General features: G+C 36.1%; 1 protein-coding gene across 5 annotated transcripts in view; it reads right to left on the bottom strand.

Annotated features, from left to right (window-relative positions):
* The window catches only part of OTOGL (otogelin like), a 172,905-nt gene that overhangs the window by 103,743 nt on the left and 44,406 nt on the right, over positions 1-24,756 (bottom strand). For 4 of the 5 annotated variants that reach the window (XR_011534854.1, XR_011534856.1, XM_070600665.1 and 1 more), the window contains 9 exons: positions 16,393-16,514; positions 13,082-13,287; positions 8,106-8,233; positions 7,640-7,746; positions 3,894-4,000; positions 3,551-3,676; positions 1,926-2,034; positions 777-823; positions 230-375 (listed from right to left, as the gene is read on the bottom strand). Coding sequence is in view for 3 of the 5 variants with exons in the window: in XM_070600665.1 (XP_070456766.1) it covers positions 230-375; positions 777-823; positions 1,926-2,034; positions 3,551-3,676; positions 3,894-4,000; positions 7,640-7,746; positions 8,106-8,233; positions 13,082-13,287; positions 16,393-16,514 (1,098 nt within the window). In the remaining 2 variants the exon portion in view is untranslated. The remainder of the gene's footprint in view (positions 1-229; positions 376-776; positions 824-1,925; positions 2,035-3,550; positions 3,677-3,893; positions 4,001-7,639; positions 7,747-8,105; positions 8,234-13,081; positions 13,288-16,392; positions 16,515-24,756) is intronic. The other variant, XM_070600666.1, reaches the window with a different exon arrangement.

The following is a 24,756-nucleotide window of genomic DNA, read 5'->3' as shown; positions in this document are numbered from 1 at the left end:
ATCTCTGAAATTAGGATACATTATATAATTAATGGTATAACATAGATTATCAACATTTTTCCTTTCTTTGTAGTATGTAGAATAATAATGCATCTTAAGAATCAATGGTGTCTCAGGTTTGAGGAAAACGACTATACCCATTCATGTTACCATTCTTAAACTAGATATGAAGTTTGAGTGAATTAAAAAAAAAAAGAACATTCCTTTGGTCACTGTGAGATGTTCTTACCTGCTCACAGTGAGCTTTCTGTAAAGTGATTGTGAATTTATCTTTTCCAGTTCCTTTCACAAGGATGTACTGGCACATTCCGATGAAAGAATAATGTCGACCATCAAAAGTTGTAAAATGAGAATCACCCACAACAGAACATTGAACTACAAAAAAGAGAAAGAAATTATGCTTATTTTTAAAAAGCAGGAAGTCAACTTAGGGCAAATATTCATGCATCAAAGAATAGCTAAAGCACTTAAAATTTACTAAATTTGACTAGTTTGACAAACATTAAGTTTTATAATTTAATTTAAAATTGATTAAATGATAGCTCTTCCACATAATTTTGTTTTGCAATATTTATTTTATTTAATAAATTTTTACCAAAGTTCCCTGCTCAAAGCTATCATTTATTCAATTTTCCATTTATCCTCTGAATACTTGGATTTATAGACCATTGCCTCTCTTGTTACATATGAGATGACCTCATAAAAACCAGTGCTGTCTTTCTTCCTGATTTAAAGAAAATTGAAACATTTTCTTTAAAAGAATTTTAAAAGATTACCTGGACAGTCATGCTCAGTGCAGTTCCAAACTCCACCAACACAGACACTAAATGAAATTATAAAAATATTAATAGACTACTACAGAGAAACTGTATTAATATTGCATCAATTTGTTGATTAATGTACCAAAATATATCATGTTTATAGATTCAGAATAATCTGACTTGCAAAACATCTCTACAAAGTTTCAATTAACTGATAAATTTGGGTTGGCCAGTACCTAAATTATTATTTATTGTGTGTCATACATAAAAGTCATAAAGATGATACAAAAGGAGTCCAGAATAGTCAAGGGCAAAAATGCTAAGCAAACAGAGAACTTCTGGTTTTGTCCTTCTCTCGCTAAACTTCTCTTGCTTAAACTGAAAAAGCTCACACACAAAAATAGTATTTACCTACATTATTAGAGAGATATACATAAAGAGTTAAGATTAATAAATTAACTCATCTACTAAAAATTCAGAAAATTGTTTTTGAGGATCATCAGACATTAAAGAAATAGTAAAGATATCCTCTTGTGTAAAATAAATTCTGCCTTCTATCATCAAAAAGATATGAGTTTTGGAGGACAGAAGCAGAAAGGCAGGAACTCAAATCAGTATCTAAGAAGAGGCTTAGTTACCCAACTGCATTTCAGTTATGTACACAGACTCCAAAGGGAAAGGAGCCTGATAACATTTAGACCTCTTCTTCTTTCCAGACTGCCCTGGAGGCATTTAATATTTGCCTCTAATAGTCTTAGTTAGCTAACTTACTAGGAAATTCTAAATGTCTCTAATGGTGGCCAAAAATTGGTGATATGGAGAGCCACTTTTTAAAGTATTCAGTAGAGAAGGTCAGGAGCACCATCAAGGTCTAGGGGTAAAATTATGTGCAAATTAATGGTTATGAATAACAAGAAAATGCAACGGACCCAGAACACTGATATAAGATTTTATGGAATTACCAAGGAAAGAGAGAAGAATTATGTCATAAAAAACATGTAGATGCCCCCCAACTCCCATATAGACTTTAAATAAAATGCAAAGTGTGTCTTGGAATTTTTGGAAGAAAATCAACAATAAGTATATTCCTTTAAATATATGTCATGGTAAAGTTGTCAACTAGCCAAGTACTCAGGAATAATTGGCTGTACATTGATCACATACCATTCAGTACATTCTTGTTCAATTTTTGAACCAACTGAATAAGCTAATCCATGAAAACTGCATGGGCAATTTTCCAAGGAGATGCAAGTCCCATTGTCCATTATGAGGCCTATTAAGGAAAAATATACATCAAATTCTCAAAAGAAATAATAAAGATTATACTCTTTGAATACAATAATTCAACCAACTTTTATTGAATATTTGCTCACACTAGGTACTGAAACACAAATTACTGTCAAGGAAGTTACCGATAGCCTGGTTTGGTCTCAATCAGCAGCTACCTCTGTTTGAGTGATTTTCAACTTTATTATCCCATGAGTTGCCATCAAGAACTCAAAGTTCATACAGAAGAAGGGCAACTCGTGCCTCCTTGCTTTTGAGGGAAGAAGGGAGGAAAGGAGGGAGAGAGTATATTCTTGATTTAATTGTTTATCTCAAAATGAGAGATTTGCACTATCATCATACCGATAATGAAGAGCCAGGCAGTGCCCCTCAAAGGACTGGTACAGCGGACCTGCATTTGTTACTTCTCTCTAATGAGTACAGGTGGTTGAGCCAGAATGTAAATCAACCGCATCACTAAGCACACTGTTTCATTCAGCGAACCTTCTTTTTTCAGAGTAAGACTTTCTAGTTGAAGGAAGCATTGATTTATATTTTGGTGCATGGATTTATATTCTAGTGCAAACTCCTTATCTCCTCATTGACTGGTAGCAAACAGTTCAGGCCTGGCACTGGTCCACAGATCATACTTTGAGTAGCACTGACAGAACAATGGACTGTGGTCAACAAGTCTTGTTCCAAGTAGTCCCTACTCACATTAAGTGTATAACAGTGGAAAATCACTTAACATCTCTGGGATTCTAGTTTTCTAATCTGTAAAAATAAAACCATTTGAGTAAATCCTCTTGTTCTGATAAATGTCTATCAGTATTGCAGAGTCATTCCTAAATTTAAATCCCATCTCCACCACTTGCTATGTTACTTCTAATTTCAAATATTAAAACTATATCAGGGGGTCAGCCTGGTGGCGCAGCAGTTAAGTTTGCACGTTCTGCTTCAGCGGCCTGGGGTTTGCCAGTTCAGATCCTGGGTGCGGTCCTATGCACTGCTTGTCAAGCCATGCTGTGGCAGGCGTCCCACATATAAAGTAGAAGAAGACGGGCACGGATGTTAGCTCAGGGTCAGTCTTCTTCAGCAAAAAGAGGAGGATTGGCAGCAGATGTTAGCTCAGGGCTAATCTTCCTCAAAAAAAAACTATATCAGGACTAAAATTTTGTCTTGCCAAATGTGCAGGCTTTTATTTTTCTGAACTTGTTTTCTTCTTTCAAAAATTAAAATATATAAATCATTAAATATCTTTAAATATTCAAGAGAGTAAAAGATTTGCCATGGGTAACTTCAGGACTCCAGATTCAACATTCCCCGGGAAATTTACAAAGTAATAAGCCTCGTATTAAAGAAAAGCAGTCATTTCTCCCAGTCACTTCAAGGACCAAATTCTGCAAGGGTAGAAAATTGCAACAGCCTTAATGTCCTGAAAGAAGACGTTATTATGTGATTCTCAGATCACTGGGTACTAGCTTCCATGAATGCAGACATAGTTTCTTTCATGAAGCACTTACCATCTGGGCAGTAACATCCATCAAGACAGTGGAGATTGCTCCCAAGACATTGTTTCTCAAACGTGCAGGTGGGTGGACAGCAACTGATACAGTCCCGATGGACAAAGCTGTCATCACATTTATCAGCTGAAACAGGCAAACAGAGGAGCTGTAAGTCAACATTATTCACCTCTCTTTCAAAAACATCAGTGTTTCAAAAAGTATGCAAGCTTACCAATGTTATTGCATCAATAACAAATCTTTACAATTCATGAGTTTTGAGTACTAGGTTATGTTTGAGTACTAGGGTAAGCCTAAAATAGCAAAAGTCCACAAAAAGGGTTTGGAAAATAAGAAAACATACTGCATGCGGGAAAGTCATCTCTCCAGTCCTGAATAGGATAGCCAGCATGGGAACAGGCTCTAGCATACTCAGTGGCCGCTCGACAATAGGTATCATCATCATCAGTTCTGGAAAGTGGAAGGACAGAGCCAGAATCATACAGGAAATATTGACAGAAACCGTGCCTTTGAGTTCCTGATCCCAAGAAATGCTGAGTACATGGTGAATACTCCAATATTAATTGATGTCAGCACATACATAATATTATATATTATGTACAATAATACAGAGAACACGTAGACACAGGATCCAACTAAAAGGGCCTGGGTAAATTGTCTTCACCAAAGTCTTTCAATAGTTTGGCCACTTTTCTTTTGAGCCAGGGGACTACCTATACTGAAAAAGATTTCTATTTTAATTATGACATTCTTCTCAGAATCCTTGTATGTATTTTTTTGCTCCCACACACAGCATCCCAGACCTTTTGGAATTTAATAAATCCTATTATAACAGATAAAATTCTATCACAACAAAAGTATCAGATATGAAAATTATTTCCAAGACGTCGTGCTCTTGATAGCCTACATACGGTAATTAACACCAACGCTAATAATCTGCAGCATTTGAAAGACTGAATAGATAGCATTTAAGTTAAGATTTAAAGGCAGATTTTTAATTCTTTCTAATTTAAATTACTAAAGCTGGTTACTTTTATAATATTGCCAAGGCACATAATCTCTAATTGTTTTCTTAGGATCACCCTAGGAGCTCCCCCAAACAGAAGAGGTCTGCCAATTCCCAAGGCAGATTAACAAGACACCTAAAAAATAAGCAGGGCTTATAATAAGGTAGTGGGCTTGTTTTTTCAACCCAACTCAAATTCAAAATTGAATAGTTAAATATCTTACAAGATAATTACCTTAAGAATGTTGTATTTTGTGAATCTTAGCATTTTCATATCTCTATTGTAAGAGTCGCCTGTCTCAAATTGCACTTATCCTCTGCTACTGTAATTGGAGTCTTGCAGCTTATCTAGTCCAATTAACTGAGCTTTAGAAGGAATAAAAGACTGAGCATGTAAACTTCAGAAGCTTGGAAAATATTCTAAACCTCCAAACAAGAAAAGTCTCTGAAAAACAGGGTAAGCTAAAATTGTTAAATTCCCGGAAAAACATTAAGTTTATGATTTATCTTAAAATATGTACCTTGTTTCCTACAATTAATGAAGGCTTTGAAAGTTAACAAAGTAACTGAATATTGGTTTCCCCACCCAATGCAACTGTTATTAAAATTGCTACCATTTATTAAGTTTCTCTGTTACCCTAGGAACTGTGCTGGGCACGTGACATATGTCATCACATGAAAACTCACAACAATCCGGCAACAAAGAATCCTCTTTTAGAGGAGAAAAAATGTAGGTCCAGTCCTGGGTGAAATACTGAGAGCAGTGAAAGACCAAGGCTGGAGGATTCTCGTTTCCATTTTATCGATGCCCACTTACTTGGTTGATAATGCCCTGCTCTGCCCCAAACCTGTCTCTCCACCTCAAACGTACCTATGAAGGTATCAGCAGATTTCCACTGTAAAAGGTATTTCTCTATCTTGCTATTTTTATTTGCTCTGGAGAAAGCAATTAGGTTTCAAAATCCAAAGCCTAAAGACATCAAAATCTCTAAAGACAGCAATGTTAATTTCTGAATGATGATATTTCAGATGAAGTGAGTGTGGCAGAGACTGTTTCCTCCCCAGTTCCCTCTTCTTCTCATCAGTATTAGAACTCCCAAGTTGTTGCTGGGCGTATGGCTGCCCAGCCAAAGACGACATCTCCCAGCTGTCCTGGCGTGGAGGTGTGGCCACGTTTTTGAGTTCTTGCCAGAGGGTTAAAAATGGGAGTATGCATGAAACTTCCAGGCAACTTCCTCAAAAAAGCTGACAGCCCTTTATTTCCTTTTCTCCTTCCTAAGGGCTGAAATATGGACAAGGTAATGGTGAGCCAATCTTATCCATGAAATTGAGAATATCTTAGGTTCTAGGGGATGACATAGCAACAGTATCACTAGGTCATTGGAAAACTCATGGAGCCGACACACGGTACAGGTACGAACCCAGGACCTCTTACCAACTTGGCCTTTGTATGAGATAAAAATAAGCATTCAATTTAATTTAAGCCATTGATACTTTGGCAACTGAAGCAGCCAAATAATATGCTAACCAATAAATGGAGAATGACTTTCCTGGATCTGCTAAATGGTACATCATATCAGCTTGCTTGAGAAGCAGGTGCTAAAGATGATGATGATAAAGAAAGTGAAAATACTATTGGAAAATGGTCTAAGAACGAGTCATCACGGAATAAAAGGACAATTTTCAATTCCTTATACGTGCTGAATACAGATTCCTTACAGGGATCCTCAAAAAAGAGACTGAGTGAAAGAACAGAGATATAACAATATAGCTCATAAATAAAAAATAAAACCAAATAGGGAACAGAGTGTTGCAAAATATAGAGCAAGGTCAGTATACAACATTTTAGGCAGACGAGTAGCTCTTTCATAACTCCTACATTCGTTCATCAGTCCCTAAAGTTTAGAGACTATAGATATAAACAAATATAATTGTATTCTACTCAAAATTAACAAGAATCCCAAATAAGCTTATTTTAACATCTGGAAAATATCACTGTCTTCATTATTTTTGTAATAATCTCCATTTAATCAAAAAAGTAGTTACAAATAAGGCAATTTCATACTACCTCAACCTTTCCTCTTTGCTCTCAAATTTGATAAACTTAAACCTCTTAACGAGCTATCCAAGATGCCACTTAAGTGGTTTACTCAACCAAAAATTAGTCTAGTTTTTTACAACAAAGTTCCATGTGTCATTTAAATTTCTGGGGATTCTTAAAAAATTCAGATTAGTGAAAACTTCTTGAGAAATTCTTTAATGTTAAAGACGGCTAATCACACATTTGGTAAATTTTTGAAAAAAAATAGAAAGGACTTCACTTCAATAAAGGGAAATTTATAGGAAGTTCTGCAATGATGAACATATTATGATGAGTTTCACCGAATTTGCTCCCTAAACAATCACCTAGTCTAGGTGTTCTCAACCTGGGAAAGAACGCAGGAGTCTGTGACGTTGGATGAGATAAATACTACACGTTTATTTTCGCCAATCTCCAACTGAAATTTAGCATTTCCTTCCATTGTACATATAGGTAACACATCACAATGTTCTTAGCAGTATCTGTGACTTTGTCATCCATATATCTCATTTTGCCTTGTTTTCATTTCTCATTATAATTGCTGCAGATATCTCAAAATATTGTTTACACTCATTGCTATGAAAAACTACAGTAGTCATTAGACCCGAAATTCATATAAAAACACATGTATCAGAAATTCACTTCTTTTACTACTTTGATAACTCTACTTCAATATAATGCTTCCTTTGTAACCTCATGTATTTTATTTTGTGCATTTAAAAACATCATTTTGAAAAAGAGTCTATAGACATCTCTAGCCTCCCAAAAGGGATCAGCGGCACAAAAAATTTTTAAGAACTGCTGTATTCTGTTTATGCTGCTTATATACAACACTTAGACTGTGCCTGTTATCCAGTAAGCTTCTTATAGCTGTTAGCACAGTTTGTTTTACACTTTCCATTATATTTTGTGAACTGCTGAGATGGCTAAGCTACAGGAGTGGTTTTTACTCTTCCTTGTGGATAAAGAAAATTTTATTGCAAATCCTAATCATGTCACTTACTTGCAAAGATCATTAACACAGCTGGCAATATATAAATATGGATCAATATATTCATGGCAGCTCAAAAAAGGAAACTGCAACAGTATCTGACACTTGAAGAAGATTGCCTGTGTAGAGAAAGATGGCAGTCACCAGAACATGTTTAACCGTGAGTGTACTCTCATTTTTTCTACTGATCTATTGGCAAAATTCTCTCTTCCTACTGGTAAAGAGAAGATAATTTATGCTTATAAATATAACCAACATTTTTCTAAATGCATGTTTTCATAATGAGTACTGTTTTTATGAAATGCATTACATTCACTATTTCTGAAATATCTTAAGATTATTCCTGTTGCAGTTACACTTCCTGAATTCAACATGTGAAATTACGTAGTGTTTGCACTAAAAATGCTTAACGTTTAATATACAATACAATATATGTGTATTATATCCAAGATGCCCCAATTTTTCACATCAAATTTACCTCAAATGCTGGCATTCCACTGGAGCACGGATTTGGAAAATCTGACGCTGTGGGTACACATTTGTTGTCATCTAGCGTTTGCACCAACCAACTATTTGCAAACATAGCAATGTCTTCTGTGTAGTCCTCTATGTCACAAACACACACACAAAAGTATGTGTCATAGCATCACTTTCCACAAAGACACAGTTCATCAACATAAACTTTCTGGTCAAAAAGTTAAACTCAGTAGCTTTCTAATTACCAATGATATTAGACTATAAAATTACTTTAGCATAATATAAATTGAACAAACTCTAAGTACCAAATAAAAGTTAATATTGTTGGAGAAGAAAAAGCAAATTTCATTGAAGCAACATGAGAAAGGATGGAAAGTGAGCGGTACAACATGCACATCAGTAAAACTCTAATTAGCCTACAGCTTGTGCTGCAGAGAGGAGAAAAAATACGCAGAAAACTAAGAAAAGTGAGTAAAAGTTTAGTGTGAAATTTTTCAGACAGTCCTATCATTATATTTGACATCAGTCATAATCTTACTAAAATTGTAGTTCTGTTTTTGTGGTACTTAACAATAGAAAACATCTTTGTTAGACCATTGTGGAGATTTCAGAGGACAGTCACACAGACAAGCAAAGACTAGTAAAGACACCTGGAGAAGAGAAGACTAAGAAGTGAATCCATTTCATCTGAATATGATGAACAGTGTTTCCAAACATGCTCAGGAGAGATTGCTCAGAATGCTGATACCATCCCAGCACTTCTCAGAGGCAAGATTCAAGAGCTAATATGCAGGCAGCAACAGACAGAGAGTTGATGGTGAGCACTCTGGGCTCCCTGATCCAAATCAAGTCTAAATTGTCTCAGCACCTGGCCTGGGAACAAGTTCAGGGCCTGACATGAAAAGTAATCCTGCTCCACACTCAGGCAGAGGCTGAATCTGAAATCTCAAGGACTTAGCAGAACCAAACAGACGATATCTCGAAGATCCATCTGAGACAGTTAGCTTTGAGCTTCAGCCTGTGAGTTTTAGGCTCTCCACCACTTAGATTTACAGAGCCACAGGTCTACCATTGATGACGAGCTACTGCACCACTAGAATCAAAAATCTCAAGGCAAGCGTTTGGCCACTCGCTCTCCGATTCTTCAAGATGGAAAGACGTCTGTTTGCTCTTAGCAATTGGAAAGATTGTAGGAGTTCATCCATAGAATGCTTTGTTCTCTTAGTGTAAAATCCCAAACTTTACGGTGGCCTGGACAGTAGAGACTTTTTTGGTCTGGTCCCTGCCCTCCCCTGATTCCCCTCCTCCTCCACCCACTCCTCTCAACCCCGCCCCTCCTACATCTTCTACTCCCGTTCTCCCTTAGCCTACTCCATCATGCTAGTTTTATACTGTTCTTCACCCAAGCTCATCCCACCTTGCTCTTGCACTTGCTCTTGCTCCTCCTTCAGAATCCCTCTTCCCTCCAATCCCTCCTCTGCTCCCCCCCTAACTTCATTTAGTCCTCTGTTTAATATGACCTCCTCAGAGAGCCTTCTCTGCCGCGTGATCTAAACTACCACCAACACACCCTGTTATCTCTCTCTCTTAATCTCATTTCCCCACTGTCATTTTCATGGCTGCTACTTCTCGCAAAAATTATACTTTAATTTATCTTTTTATTTATTTTGTCTTCTTCTACATGAAGGGAGAGAGCTTGTCTAAGCTGTCCTATTGCTGTAGACCTGGTTTCGTATCTGGTATACAGTTGGTGCTCAAGATACATTAGCTAAATAAGTGAATGAATGAATATAAAAGAGTTTGCAGTATTTATTCAATAGATTATTAGACCTCTAGAGCTTTCACATTTGTCTGGCCCACTTCCTTATCTCTGATATTGTTGGAAATGTTACACATTGGACCAAGCACGAGTCTGATCTAATGTACTTATTTTAAAAAGGAAAAACTGATGTTCCTTCTAAGTAGATTTATAGTCACATTTCATTTCAAAACGTCATTTTTTAAAAGTCTGCAGAATCAAAAACATTCCTAAAGGCCCACTTATTTCAATATTTATGCACAAATTTTAATGTAACTAAATAACCTGGGCAACCCACTAGAGTTCCCTTTAGTTCCAGTTTTAACCACATACTGTATTTAGCTATTTTTACTACACTGCGTTAAAAAAAGAATCACAAAAGTTGGTTACTATGAGCCTTTAAATCCATATGAATTGGTGGTCTGGGAGCTGCAAAACTAAAATTAAAGTGTTTCATATGAAATATTGCTACAAATAGAGTGATTTATTGCCCGTATTGGGACACTTTTGAGAGTGAAAGGGAGGCACGATTAATTATCACGTGGGAGGAACAAGAGTAAACCAGACTTGTGGGCTGATGTGTAGCTAGCTGTAGACATGAATGATGGAACCAGAATCTCAAGTAGACAACACATTAAAATCTTTCTATATCCACAGAAATTCTGAGAATCCTCATTTGTTTGTGAAGTCATCCCCGAAGAATGAGTATGAATGCAGAGAGAAATACAATTTTAATCACTGTTAAGAGACTATGCATTCAATCAAACTACCTCACTGCCTCTAAAGATTTATCTAATCAGTAAAGTACAGGCTGAGTTTCAAGAAGGTACGAGGCTTCTTAAAGCTAAAGGTAATATGGCTCGTCTGTAGACATTTTCTTGCATTATTACAGCATGGGAGAAAATCGGAGGACATGTTCTAGTCACATCCCTATAAATTATTGTAACTTAGTTTTTTTATTACTCTGCATAACACTGTGCACCATATAAAATTGAGAAGAAGCTAAAATCTCTCAGCTCAGGCAACTCCACGTATTTTCCAGGGTGCTTCTTGCCTTCTGCCACCTCAGCCACAATGCAGTCCACTTGCCTCCTGCGTCTTCTTCCATTTATAATCTGCTAACAGTCTTTTGCATGCTGCCCCGCATATCTCACTGTGAAATACCATTTTATGTTTCAGGTTATCAAACTCTGTCTGACTCTTAACTCAAATCCTGATCTGAGTCTCTCTGCCTCAAACAAGAGCAGATGCTATTTTCTATCCTGACCTCTACACCTCAGATGTCCCAGGGGAAGTTGCCCATAGCAGTCTTTTCCAACTTTAATACTGAGAATCAATTGAGGCTTATTTTTTTCATGAAACCTTAATATAGAAGAAAAAGAAGTCAATAATTACCATCTGATTGTTCCGCTTGAGTCCAAAGCCCTCCTTCCTACTAAAGTCTCAAGATTCCAAGTTTGGGAACCCTCTCATTCTAAATACCCAAACGGATGCAGAACACCAATCAGTGATGATCTGGATACTGTACATTTGCATTGTGCTCACAGATTTTGAGCACTTCCACTTACATTTTTTCTCATTTGATCCTCACAGGCTGGGAAGACTCAGGGGCATTATAATCATCTCCATTTCACGTATGAAGAAACTGACTCCTTGGAGCCCCACTCTATCCTCTAGCTACTAGTAAACTAATCCTGATGACGCTTTATCCATCTGGGATAAAATGTTTGCATTTTAACAAGAGCCTCTTAAAGCAATGTCTTTAATCAAACATTTCCATGTTAGCTCCATTATAGGCTTATTGAGAACACTTGGAGATGATAAATTAGCTAAAATGTATTCAGTATTAACTATGTGCCAGGCACTTGTACTAAGTATTTTGCATGGATTACCTCATTTAATCCTTGCAACTCTATGAAGTATATATTTATTATATCATTAAATTCAGAAAGTTTCATAAGTGGCAAAGCAGAATTTGAATCCCACAGTCTGACTCCAGAACCCACACTCTAAGTAGGACTTTCACCGTCCCTTAAAACACAACATATGGGTGACTCTTCTTTCTTAATTTTATAATATAAAACAAAAAGCATTATATAGTGCTTTAAGATTAAAAGTCAATTTCTCACACGTTTATCTAAGCATAGCATTGGGAGCCAGTCTGATATGTAATCCACCCTGACAGCACCATTTACAAGCTGTGTTACAATGGGCATGTCCCCTTGTGTCCTCATTATAAAATTAAGAAAATACCACCCATCTTACAGGATGTTGTAAGGATTGGGAATAACATAGCTATGTGCTCATATTAACTATTATTATAAATAGTATCTAGGTATATTATTATTATTACTGACAACACTGTGAATTCAGAATTATTTTAACCCTATTTTACAGCTGAAGAAACTAAGCATCAGTGACATTAAATGAGATGCCTCAAATTATATAACTTATAAGAGTTGGAACAAAATTCAATGCCAGGTCTGCTGGTACTAAGAAGAACAGTCCTCTTTCTGTGTACCTAAATCATGGTTGTGTCCTATGACTCTCTTATTCTGTTGCCACTGCACACAAGTACCCAAATTGGAACAGACCCATTTTTAATAGCTCACCGAGATTAGTTTTATGACTTAGAATGTACAGATGAATGATATCTACATCATTATACGTGATAAAACTTTTCCAAGTTATTTTTCAACTTTTATAAATTATGTTCACATTTTATCATCTTTATAAAACTGTTATTTGACAGTCATTTAATTTATTCCGATCAAGACTGGATGCAAAATAACTTTTGGCCAAAAGTAGACAATTTTTTCCCAAATAGGTTTGAATGACTAAAATTATAAGCCTAAGAAGGAGAGATGTTCACTGACGTTTGCTCACTGATGTATCACAAGCTCCTACAACAGTGCCTGACACAAAGTAAATGCTCAGTTAATATTTGGTACGTGAGTAAATCCTGTATCTTAATTTGGCAAGTGTAAACTAGCTCATGGTTTTCAAGAATGACACAAAAATATCTTCCTATTTGTTTCACTTCAAATCACTAAAGCAGCCAAGTGACAGCTGCCAATCTTACTCAACATAGGACAAGTGGTGTCCTTGGGTACCAACAGCTTGATCAGTGAAGAAAGAACACCTCAGAAGTACCGACATGTCTCCTCTGCTCCACGTACCTTCTTGAATGACGAAATCATCAGATTGAATGCTATTGTAGTTTCCACATAAGCCACACGATTTCCCTTTATGCTTCTCAGACAATTTGAGGTAAATTCCAGATATTCCATCCCAAGCCAATGAAAAACCAAACGTTGTTTTCACCAGAATGTAGTCAGCTAGTTTCTCAATGGAAACTTGTCCAATTGTCTGAGGCAATGTTAGACTTGGAAAACAGAACAAAGGCAATCTAAGAATTATGATGAAGGATCAATTACAGATGATCTATTTCTTTCTGGAAGTGATTGGGCTAATTAAATTAAAGAGAATTATTACTCAAAATTATTGAATAAACTTTGCAGATTTCCCAAGCATCCATCCTATAGAAAATCTCAACTTTTTTTAATACAATATTGAAATAAAAAGACAACAAAAATGATACTCTTGTCTCTATACTGACTTAGATTTTACAATTACAATTGAATGATTCTTTCAACCAAACAAAAACACACTTCTGCTAAATATCGGTGATTTTTTAAAATCTGGAAAATAACATTGTTTATTTAGAATAATGAGAGCATAAATGTATTTATTTTTTATCTAGAGACTTCAAGATAATCTTAAAAAGCTGCTTAACTTTTTGAAGTAAAGACAAACAATGGTCAAAACATGTAAACATGTTTCTCAAGTTCCAATTCTGTTTAATTTTATTTTAAATTTGGCTGCAAAGAAATAGGAGCTTCTACCCCCAAAATGCCATCTTGGTATAAGTCATTGTTTTCCACAAGAAAAATATCTAGGCAGGATTAATTATAATTCATATTTTTAATGCTGCAAAGTACATTATTAGGAATATAAAATACTTTATCATACAGCATTGTATAGGGGTTATATCAATGATTTTTAAATTGGGTACAATTGGGCCTCTTTAAAAGGGTTACACGGAATATTTAAATCTTGATCCAATGTCTAGTCTTTCCACTTTTCACAAGCATGGACACATAAAAGGAAGCAGGTGATATAAGAAAACTGAAGAAAACTAAACAATTGGACGTTTTAAAAGCACAGTGAGTCCCCTAGAATATTTTTCAAAGAACAATGGTCTCCTTCCATCCACAAGTATGACCAAAAAAAGCAGGTGCTAATAATTAAAGAAATGGAAGGGGAGAAAAATCATTTTCACTAAAATAGCCGTGCTAAATGGAATTACAAACTGTAGAGGGAGTGCGAAGGTAGGTTAGTACGGACGTTCACAATTTCTCTCAAAAACTTCGAATTTGTGAGTTCCGTCCCAAGAAGAGCATGGCTACATGGGACAAAGCTATAAAACTCAACATGCTCATTAACGAAAGGAGAGTCTCCAAAGAAATAACTCAAAATATCTGTCACTATTTACACAAACATGTTTGCAGATAATTTTTTACAGAGCATTTGCTATAAGAGTAGGAAAAGTAATTAAAAATTTACATTGGAGAATAAATAAGAAAACTCTAGTAATCTATTCTTATTAAAAATTACGAGGAATTCATAGTAAATTTATGGTAGAAGTCAGTATGACTAATATTGTTTGAATTTGCAAGTTTGTAAAAACTATACTTCAAAGTGGGGTAGCAATGGGATGTTAATTGTATGGAGATATAGATGTTCTATTGTAGGTTTTTTTTTGTTTTATCCTTGGTTATTTGGTCTCTTTCACAGTAAATTTGACTAAGTACACAATTTTTTTAAAACAAAAGGCACATAACTGTGATTATCCAGATGTCTATAACATAAAAGCATGCTAGTAGAGATGGGGGATAATTGTAAAAATTAAGTAATCTGCCACAAATTTAAGAACTCCCTGCAACCTATGCAGGAAACATTAATAATGCCATCTAAAATGAATTCACAGAGTAATGCTGAAAATTACTCATGGGTTCACCCAAACCCTTCACTTCATAGGAGAGAGAACTGAAGTCCAGAGAGGACCACAGGCAGAGCCTCACACATTTGATTGCATTTTGGCAAACATTTCTCCAGCCCCTCCTATGGGTTAGGCCCTAGGCCAGGTAGGGCATTACTATAAGCTGAATAATAAGAAAACCATCCTCTTTGTATCATACAAGTTGAAATCCTCAAAGAAATATTTTCTCAATTAAAATTTAAATATTATGTCCTAGATTTAACAAAGGGTTAGTACTCTTGAAAATCTACTTGAATGACATTTTTGTTTTATAAAACATAATAATTTTTTTAAAGTGCCCGTGATGTTACCAAAAATCCCATATAAAGAGTTCTAAATTACTATTTAAATTCAGCTTCAAGAAACAAATATGTAAATGCATTATCTTCCCATTCAAATGGCTGAGCTTTCTTTTATAAGAAAATGAGAAGTACAGAACCCAATTAATTAAGAAAATAGGCCCCAGAGAAGCAGAGGGGCTGCTCGGGGCTGCCGGCGCCCGGCTCCCCTGGTGCTTCCTCCAACGCCCTTCTGCTGTCACCTGCTGCCTCTTGAGGAATCTAAACTGAGAACAAAGCACATAGGTTGGTAAGACCATTGCGCTGGAAAGAATCATCTTGGTTCAAACACTTGCTGGTGAATTCTGAATGATGAAGGGAATGGTTCCATCCCACAATTTACTTTTCCTGGCATAACTCAGCCAAGAAATATTTAAAATTGAGTATCTCTGTAATCATTTAGATTGGAAGGTGGATTATTCCACAGTATTCTTAGTTTAAAATGTATAAAACTTTCTGAAAAATAAATAAACATCTTCTTCCCAAAATCTCTCAGGTCTTATTCTTGTTAGCTAGGAGGGCAGAAATGGGTTCCTCTCTGATGTATTCAAGAAGGCTGGTCTTTCATTGGCTCTGAATTTTTGTCAGAACACTAATGGAAAATCTCAAATGACATCCAAACTTCAGTTACATGGATTTGGAAAGGACCTCCAGAAGTTTAGTTTTATTTTTAAGTTTCTGCTTAAAAAAAAAAGAAAGAAGGAAAGAAAACATTTAAGAAAGTGGGCAAAAATAATTGAAGAGTCTAACTATGAAGATTTCTCTTATGAAGATTTCTTTTAAAAAAAGGTAAGATGATCTTATCTCCACCTGTGTAAACAGATTTGTCTCCTGCACAAACACTAGGAAGTTTAAGCTGGTGAGATTCCTGGCCACCTGGCTGGCCTTGGAGCCTCCTGACATTTTGATGTCTGGATGACACAACTTTAAGGTTGCTGTAGAAGAAGAAATCCTGTCTTCCCACTCTCCACAATATGCTTCCAGTGTGAGATGTTTGGAAATTCTATTACTGCATGGTGTTGTTTTCATTATATCATTTATCATATCTTACCTGATTCCATCCTTTTTTATTTCATGCCCATAAATTCGAATTTCCTCTTGGTCTGAAAAGAACAAGCTGATTGACCGATAACAATAATACACTGAACCATGGCACTTAGGACTATTATGAACCTTAAAAGGAGAAAAACAAAAGACAGCATAGGAACCAACAACAGCATGTACGTATGCTTTCATTTAGTTACTAAATTCACAGTGTACATCTGTGGTTCTGTAGCACTGTTAGTCCCTAACGCTTTACAAAACTATAATTACATTTAGGATTTTCAAGAGAAAAAAAATATTTACCTCAAAAATTTAACAATAGAATTAACCTCATAACATATAAGTTAATTCAACATATTTTTTAAATGATCCGAATCTTTACATGGTGGATGTTAATATTCTAAAACTATATGGTATGTATTGGAAAAACTTAGTTCTGGTAGGAACACAGTAGAGCACCACAAAGAAATACACTTGTAATTTTCATGACCATAACCTGTTAGAGAATCATGAAATAGAGCTCCAAATGGTGTTCTACATAGAGCAGTATGCAAAGGTTGCAAAAGTGGCTATAACTTCACAAAAAATAAAATTTCACAGACACTTTAGGGAAGAGAGATTATTTCTCAAAAAATTGATGAGAAAATTAGTTTACTAGCAAAAAGTAAAAAAAAAGCAAGGAAGAAAAGAAGACGAGAGAAGAGGAGGAAAAGAAGAAAGGAGGAGAGGAATGTTACATTCTCTTATTCTATTCCAAAATTAATTTCAAAAGGTCCAAAAAGTAAAATATACACAATGAAACCATAAAATAACTGAAAGAAAATATAGATAACTTATATAGAAGGAAAAGAACTTTCTAAGCATAAAGGTGATAAGAAAAATAGCCAATGATAAGATAGACCTTTAATACTGAAAGAATGTAATGTATATTAATTTAATGATTAATCAGCAAATTTTATTGATCACTTATTATGTACCAGGCACTGTTCTAGATTCTGAGGATGTAGCAGTCAACAAAACAGATAAAAATACCTGCCCTTATGAATCTTATATTCTATTAAAGGAAGACAGCTAGCTAAATATAACTAAATATAGCTAAAATATATACTATGCAGATGACATGAAGGAGAAACATTAAGCAGAGAAAAGGGACAGAGAGTGTGTGTCAAGGTTTAGGGGACAATTTTAGATTGAGTGACCAAGAAAAGCCTCACAGAGAGGGGAAACTCTCTAGTAAAGATGAAGGAGGTGTAAGAGCCAGTCAAATGGGTATGTAGAAGACCACTCTATGCACAGGGAATAAAAAATGCAAAAGCCTAAAATAGCAGTATGCCTAAAATGTTCTCAGCATCCAGGAATCCATGTACCTGACCCAAGGCAGGATAGCAGAGGATTTTTCTCTGGGGAAACAAAATTGAGAGAGGACAAGCAAATACTGCTATTTGGGGCTTATCTAACGTATCCAGAGGCTCCCTGTTGAGTCTCCCACCAAACAAGCAAGCCCCCATCCATATGTTCAAAGCTTCTAAAGAGCTTTTAGAGCCTAATTCTCAAATGTCACCAAAAATTCAAGGATCATTTGATAAAAGCCTGCAATGTGAGTGCTAGACACCCAATAAATAAACAAAAGAAAGGAGATCAAAGGAATCAAAAACCATTCAGAAAAATAAGCTTCCAAAAATCCATAATTAATATCTTCAGAGAGAAAAGTGAGTAGATGCCATTCATGAGACAAAAATAAAATGCTGTTAAAAATAAAATTCAAGAAGACAATGATGTCAGCATCATGGCTGAGTGAGCTCTCCCCTTAGACTCTCCCCTCTCAGATATAATGAAAAGGACATTCATACACCAAAGAGGACGTTCACATGACACGAAAGCAGTCTGAGAGACCTACCCAGCCATATGTCTGAAGGTGGAGAGGCTGGATCCCCCAGAGGAAGTGGAAGGAGGTAAGGTGAATCTTCTCTTCCTCTCAAATGGCAGTGACCACGGGACTGTGTGCAGCTCTGAGAGGAAGGGGGGCAGGGACAGCCCTCCATGGGAACACCATTGCTCTCCAAGTTCCCTTACAGCCCATGGGAAAGCCCCACACAGAGGTAATTTAGCTATCACAGGGTGTCTTCATCAAGCTAGAACCCCAGAAGAGCAGATAGCAAGGGCCCAGTGAGAATGTCCCTGGAATCACACAGCCAAAAGAAAGCATGCCTCCACCCTCCTGGTGCTCCAGCTCAGCGGTCAGCCAGAGCACATACAGACAGAAAAGCAGTCAGCAGCTTGGGGGATCACACAGGCAAAAGAAGGTGCCCCTCCTCCACCCAGGACTCCAGTCCAGCATTCGGCCAGAGCACTACACACAGGGAAAAGCAGTGAGCAGCTGGAGCAAGGGAGCTGCAGATCGTGGCGGGCTCAGAATACATAGCTCCTGACCACCACCCAGTGGCAGCAAGTGAAAGCTGTGACCAGATACTACCACTATGCAGGGACACAAATCCATGCCATCTAGCAGTATGAAAAAATATATTAAACCCTCAGATAAGAAGGGAAATGAGAAGCACACAGAAATCAACCTTGAAGGCACAGAAATTTATAATCTAAATGACAGAGAATTCAAAATAGCTATCATAAAAAATTCAATGAGTTACAAGAAAATACAGAAAGACAGTTCAATGAAACCATGAACTTCTTCACAAAAGAGATTGAAACTATAAAGAAGAATCAATCAGAAATGTTGGAGATGAAAAACACAATGGATGAGATAAAGAAAAGTCTGAACTCCCTAAACAATAGAGCTAATATTATGGAGGACCAAATTAGCAATTTAGAGGACAGAAATATAGAAATGCTTCAGATGGAGGAGGAGAGAGAACTAAGACTAAAAGAAATGAAGAAATTCTCCAAGAAATATCCAACTCAACTAGGAAATGCAATATAGGATTATAGGCATTCCAGTTGGAGAAGAGAAGGAGAATGGAGCAGTAAACTTGTTCAAAGAAATAATAGTAGCAAACTCCCCAAACCTGGATAAGAAGCTGGAAATGCAAGTGAAAGAAGCCAATAGATCTCCTAACTATATCAATGTAAAAAGACCTTCTCCAAGGCATATAGTATTAAAGCTGGCAAAAGCCAATGACAAAGAAAAAATATGAAGGGCAGCAAGGCAGAAGAAAATAAGTAAGGCAGAAGAAAATAAAGGACCCCCTATCAGGCTTTCAGTGGATTTCTCAGTAGAAATCTCACAAGCTAGGAGAGAGCAGAATGATATATTCAAAATTCTGAAAGACAAAAATTTTCAGCCAGGAATACTCTAGCCAGTGAAAATATCCTTCAGATATGATGGAGAAATAAAAACTTTCCCAGATAAACAAAAGCTAAGAGAGTTCATCACCACAAGACCCCCATACAAGAAATTCTCAAGAATGCCCTCATACCTGAAAAAAAAAAATGGGAAAGGGGCTACAAAGCCCTGATCAAGGAGACAAATAGGCAGGCAAAACCAGAAAATTGCAGCTCTCTATCAGAACAGGTCAGTAAACACTTAATTATAACATTAAAGATAAAGAGAAGGAAAACATCAAAATAAATGTAATCTTTTCATTTTAACCACAAACTCACAACACAAGGTGGAATAAGATATGACAATAATAACTTAGAAGGGGAAGAGGAAAGGGATGGAATCAGCTTAGTCTAAGGAAGTCAGAAGCTATCAGAAAATGGACTATCTGATCTATGAGATTTTTTACACAAACCTAATGGTAACCACTAAACAAATAATTAGAGCAGAGACACAAATGATAAATAAGGAGAAAACTAAGAAGACCAGCATAGAAAATGACTAGTCTGAAATACACAGGGCAAGAAACAAAGGAAATGCAGAATAACCAGAAAACGAGCAGTAAGATGGGAGCATTAAGCCCTCATATATCAATAATCACTCTAAAGGTACATGGATTGAATTATCTAATCAAAATATACATAGTGGCAGGATGAATTAAAAAACAACACCCAACAACACACTGTCTCCAAAAAATACATCTCAACTCCAAAGACAAACACAGGCTCAGAGTGAAGGGATGGAAGATGATACTCCAAGCTAATAGCAAACAATAGAAAGCAGGCATTGCCACACTTAGATCAGACAAAGTAGACTTCAAGATAAAGCAGGCAAAGAGAGACAAAGAGGGGCAGTATACAATGATAAAAGAGACACTCCACCAAGAAGACATAACATTTATAAATATTTATGTACCTAACACAGGAGCACCAAAATACTTGAGGCAACTATTAACAAACCTAAAAGGAGATATTAACAACAACACAATAATAGTAGGAGACCTCAACACCCCACTTAAATCAATGGATAGATCATCAAGACAAAAAGTCAACATGGAAATAGTGGAATTAAACAAAAAACTAGATCAGAAGGACTTTATGGATATATATAGAATGCTCCATCCAAAAACAACAGAATACACATTCTTCTCAAGAGCACATGGAATATTCTAAAGCATAGACCATATGTTGGGAAACAAAGCAAGCCTCAATAAATTTAAGAAGATTGTAATCATATCAAGCATCTTTTGTGACCATAATGCTATGAAACTAGAAATCAACTACAAGAAAAAAGCTGGGAAAGGGACAAACATGTGGAGACTAAACAACATACTACAGAACATCCAATGGATCATTGAAGAAATTAAAGGAGGAGTCAAAAAATATCTGGAGACAAAAGAAAATGAAAAAAACCATACCAACTCATATGAGATGCAGTAAAATCAGTCCTAAGAGGAAAATTCACAGCAATACAGGCCCACATTAACAAACAAGAAAAATCGCAAATAAGCAATCTTAAACTACACCTAACAGAATCAGAAAAAGAAGAACAAACAAAACCCAAACTCAGCAGAAGAAGGGAAATAATAAAAGTTAAGGCAGAAATAAATGAAATTGAACAAAAAAGAAAGTGTAAAGGATCAATGAAACAAAGAGCTGGTTCTTTGAGAAGAGAAACAAAATTGGCAAACTCTTGGCCAGGCACACTAAGAAAAAAAAGAGAGAAGGCTCAAATAAATAAAATCAGCAATGAAAGGGGAGAAATTACAATGGACACTACAGAAATACAAAAAATTATACGAGAATACTATGAAAGACTATATGCCAACTAATTGGATAATCTAGAAGAAATGGACAAATCCTTATACTCTTACAACCTTCCAAAACTGGAAGACATAGAGAATCTGAATAGATCAATCACACATAAAGAGATTGAAAAAGGAATCAAAAACCTCCCAAAAAATGAAAGTTCAGGAACAGACAATTTCTCTGGAGAATTCTACCAAAAATTCAAAGAAGATTTTCTACCTATCCTTCTCAAACTATTTCAAAAAATTGAGGAAGATGGGGCACTTCCTAACACATTCTACAAGGCCAACATCACCCTGATACCAAAGCCAGAGGAGGACAACGCAAAGAAGGAAAATTACAGGCCAATATCGCTGGTGAACATAGATGCAAAAATCCTCAACAAAATATTGACAAACCGAATACAGCAATACATTAAAAAGATCATACACCATGATCAAGTGGGATTTATACCGAGGTCACAGGGATGGTTCAACATCAGCAAATCAATCAATGTGATACACCACATTAACAAAATAAGAAACAAAAACCACATGATCATCTCAATAGATGCAGAGAAAGCATTTGACAAGATCCAACATCCATTTATGATAAAGACTCTCAATAAAATTGGTATAGAAGGAAAGCAACTTCAACATAATAAAGGCCATATATGACAAACCCACAGCCAACATCATACTCAATGGGGACAAAATGAAAGCAATCCCTTTGAGAACAGGAATAAGACAAGCGTGCCCACCCTCAACACTCTTATTCAAAATAGTACTGGAGGTTTTGGCCAGAGCAATTAGGCAAGAAAAAGAAATAAAAAGAATCCAAATAGGCAATGAAGAAGTGAAATTCTCGCTGTTTGCAGATGACATGATTTTATATATAGAAAACCCTGAAGAGTCCATTGGAAAACTATTAGAAATAATCAACAACTACAGCAAAGTTGCAGGGTACAAAATCAACTTACAAAAATCAGTTGCATTTCTATACTCTAATAACGAACCAACAGAAAGAGACCTCAGGAATACAATCCCGTTTACAATTGCAACAAAAAGAATAAAATGTCTAGGAATAAATTTAACCAAGGAGGTGAAAGACCTATACAATGAAAACTATAGCACATTACTGAAAGAAATTGAAGATGGCATAAAGAAATGGAAGGATATTCCATGCACATGGATTGGAAGAATAAACATAGTTAAAATGTTCACACTACCTAAAGCAATCTACAGATTTCGTGCAATCTCAACCAGAATCCCAATCACATTCTTTGTTGAAATCAAGTAAAGAATCCTAAAATTCAAGTGGGGCAAAAAAAGACCCCAAATAGCCAAAAAGCAATCCTGAGGAAAAAGAACAAAGCTGGATGCATCACAATCCTTGACTTTAAAGTATATTACAAAGGTATAGTAATCAAAACAGCATGATACTGGTGCTAAAGCAGACACACAGCTCAATGGAACTGAACTGAAAGCCTAGAAATAAAACCACACATCTATGGACAGCTAATCTTAGACAAAGGAGCTCAGCATGTACAATGGAGAAAAGGGAGTCTGTTCAATAAATGGTGTTGGGAAAACTGGATAGCCACATGCAAAAGAAGGAAAGTAACCATTATCTTTTGCCACACACAAAAATAAAGTCAAAATGGATCAAAGGCTTGAAGGTAAGACCTGAAATCATAAAACTCCTAGAAGAAAATATAGGCAGTTCTTCTTTGACATTGGTCTTAAAAGGATCTTTTTGAATACCATGTCTACCCGGACAAGGGAGATATAGGAAAAAATAAACAAATAGGACTTCATCAGACTAAACACCTTCTGCAAGGTGAAGGAAACCAGGATCAAAATGAAAAGACAACCCACCAACTGGGAGAAATTATTTGCAAATCGTATATCCGACAAGGGGTTAATCTCCATAATATATAAAGAACTCACACAACTGAACAACAAAAAAACAACCTGATCAAAAAGTGGGCAGAGGATATGAACAGACATTTTTCCAAAGAAGATATACAGATGGCCAACAGGAACGTGAAAAGATGTTCAACATCACTAATCATCAGGGAAATCCAAGTCAAAACTACAATGAGATATCATCTTGCACCTGTTAGAATGGGTATAATCACCAAGACAAAAAATAAATGTTGGTGAGGTTGTGGAGAAAAGGGAACCCTCCTACGCTCCTGGTGGGAATGCAAACTGGTACAGCCACTATGGAAAACAGTATGGAGATTTCTCAAAGAATTAAAAATGGAAACACCACATGACCCAGCCATCCTACTACTGGGTATTTACCAGTAGATTTACCAAAGAACTTGAAATCAACAATTCAAAGAGACTTATGCATGCCTATGCTCACTACAGCATTATTCACAATAGCCAAGATGTGGAAGCAACCCAAGTGCCCATCGACTGATGACTAGATAAAGAAGATGTGGTATATATATATATATATACACAATGGAATACTACTCAGCCATAAAAAAGATAAAATCATCCCATTTGCAACATGGATGGACCTTGAGGTTATTACATTAAGAGAAATAAACCAAACAGAGAAAGACACGGTATGATTTCACTCATATGTGGAAGATAAACAAACACACAGACAAAGAGAACAGTTTAGTGGCTACCAGGAGAAAGGGGTTTGGGGGGGGATGACACAAGAGATGAAGGGGCACATTTATATAATGACTGACAAATAATAATGTACAACTGAAATTTCACAATGTTATAAACTATTATTACCTCAATTTGAAAAAATTGAAATTCAAGAAATAAAAGCAAATGACTGGATATTGACAATATGATAGGAGAAACTTATAACTGAAATAGAATGGTTGGAGGATAAATATCTGAGAGTTGGAAAGAAATCCCCCAAAATGTAGAACAAAAAATTAAAAAATGGAAAAGAGAGATGAATCAACAAGAAAATTAAGGAATCAATTGCTCAGTTCAGCAGCTCAAATATCTGAATAACAGTATTTCTGAAAAAGAGGGAGGAAGAGAGGAAATTAATAAGCATTATTCCACTGTGCCGGCCCTGGGGTGTGGTGATTAAGTTCCACTTTGGTGGCCAGTGGTTCACAGGTTTGGATCCCGGGTGCAGATCTACACACTGCTCATAAAACCATGCTGTGGCAGCATCCCGCATACAAAATAGAGGAAGATTGGCACAGATGTTAGCTCTGAACCAATCTTCCTCACCAAAAAGAGAAAAGAAGAAGTATTATTCC

The sequence above is a fragment of the Equus przewalskii genome, chromosome 29, assembly GCF_037783145.1.
Source record: "Equus przewalskii isolate Varuska chromosome 29, EquPr2, whole genome shotgun sequence".
Classification (NCBI taxonomy): domain Eukaryota; kingdom Metazoa; phylum Chordata; class Mammalia; order Perissodactyla; family Equidae; genus Equus; species Equus przewalskii.
Note: the sequence above shows the minus strand (reverse complement) of the source record. Positions and strands in the feature narration are given on the sequence as shown.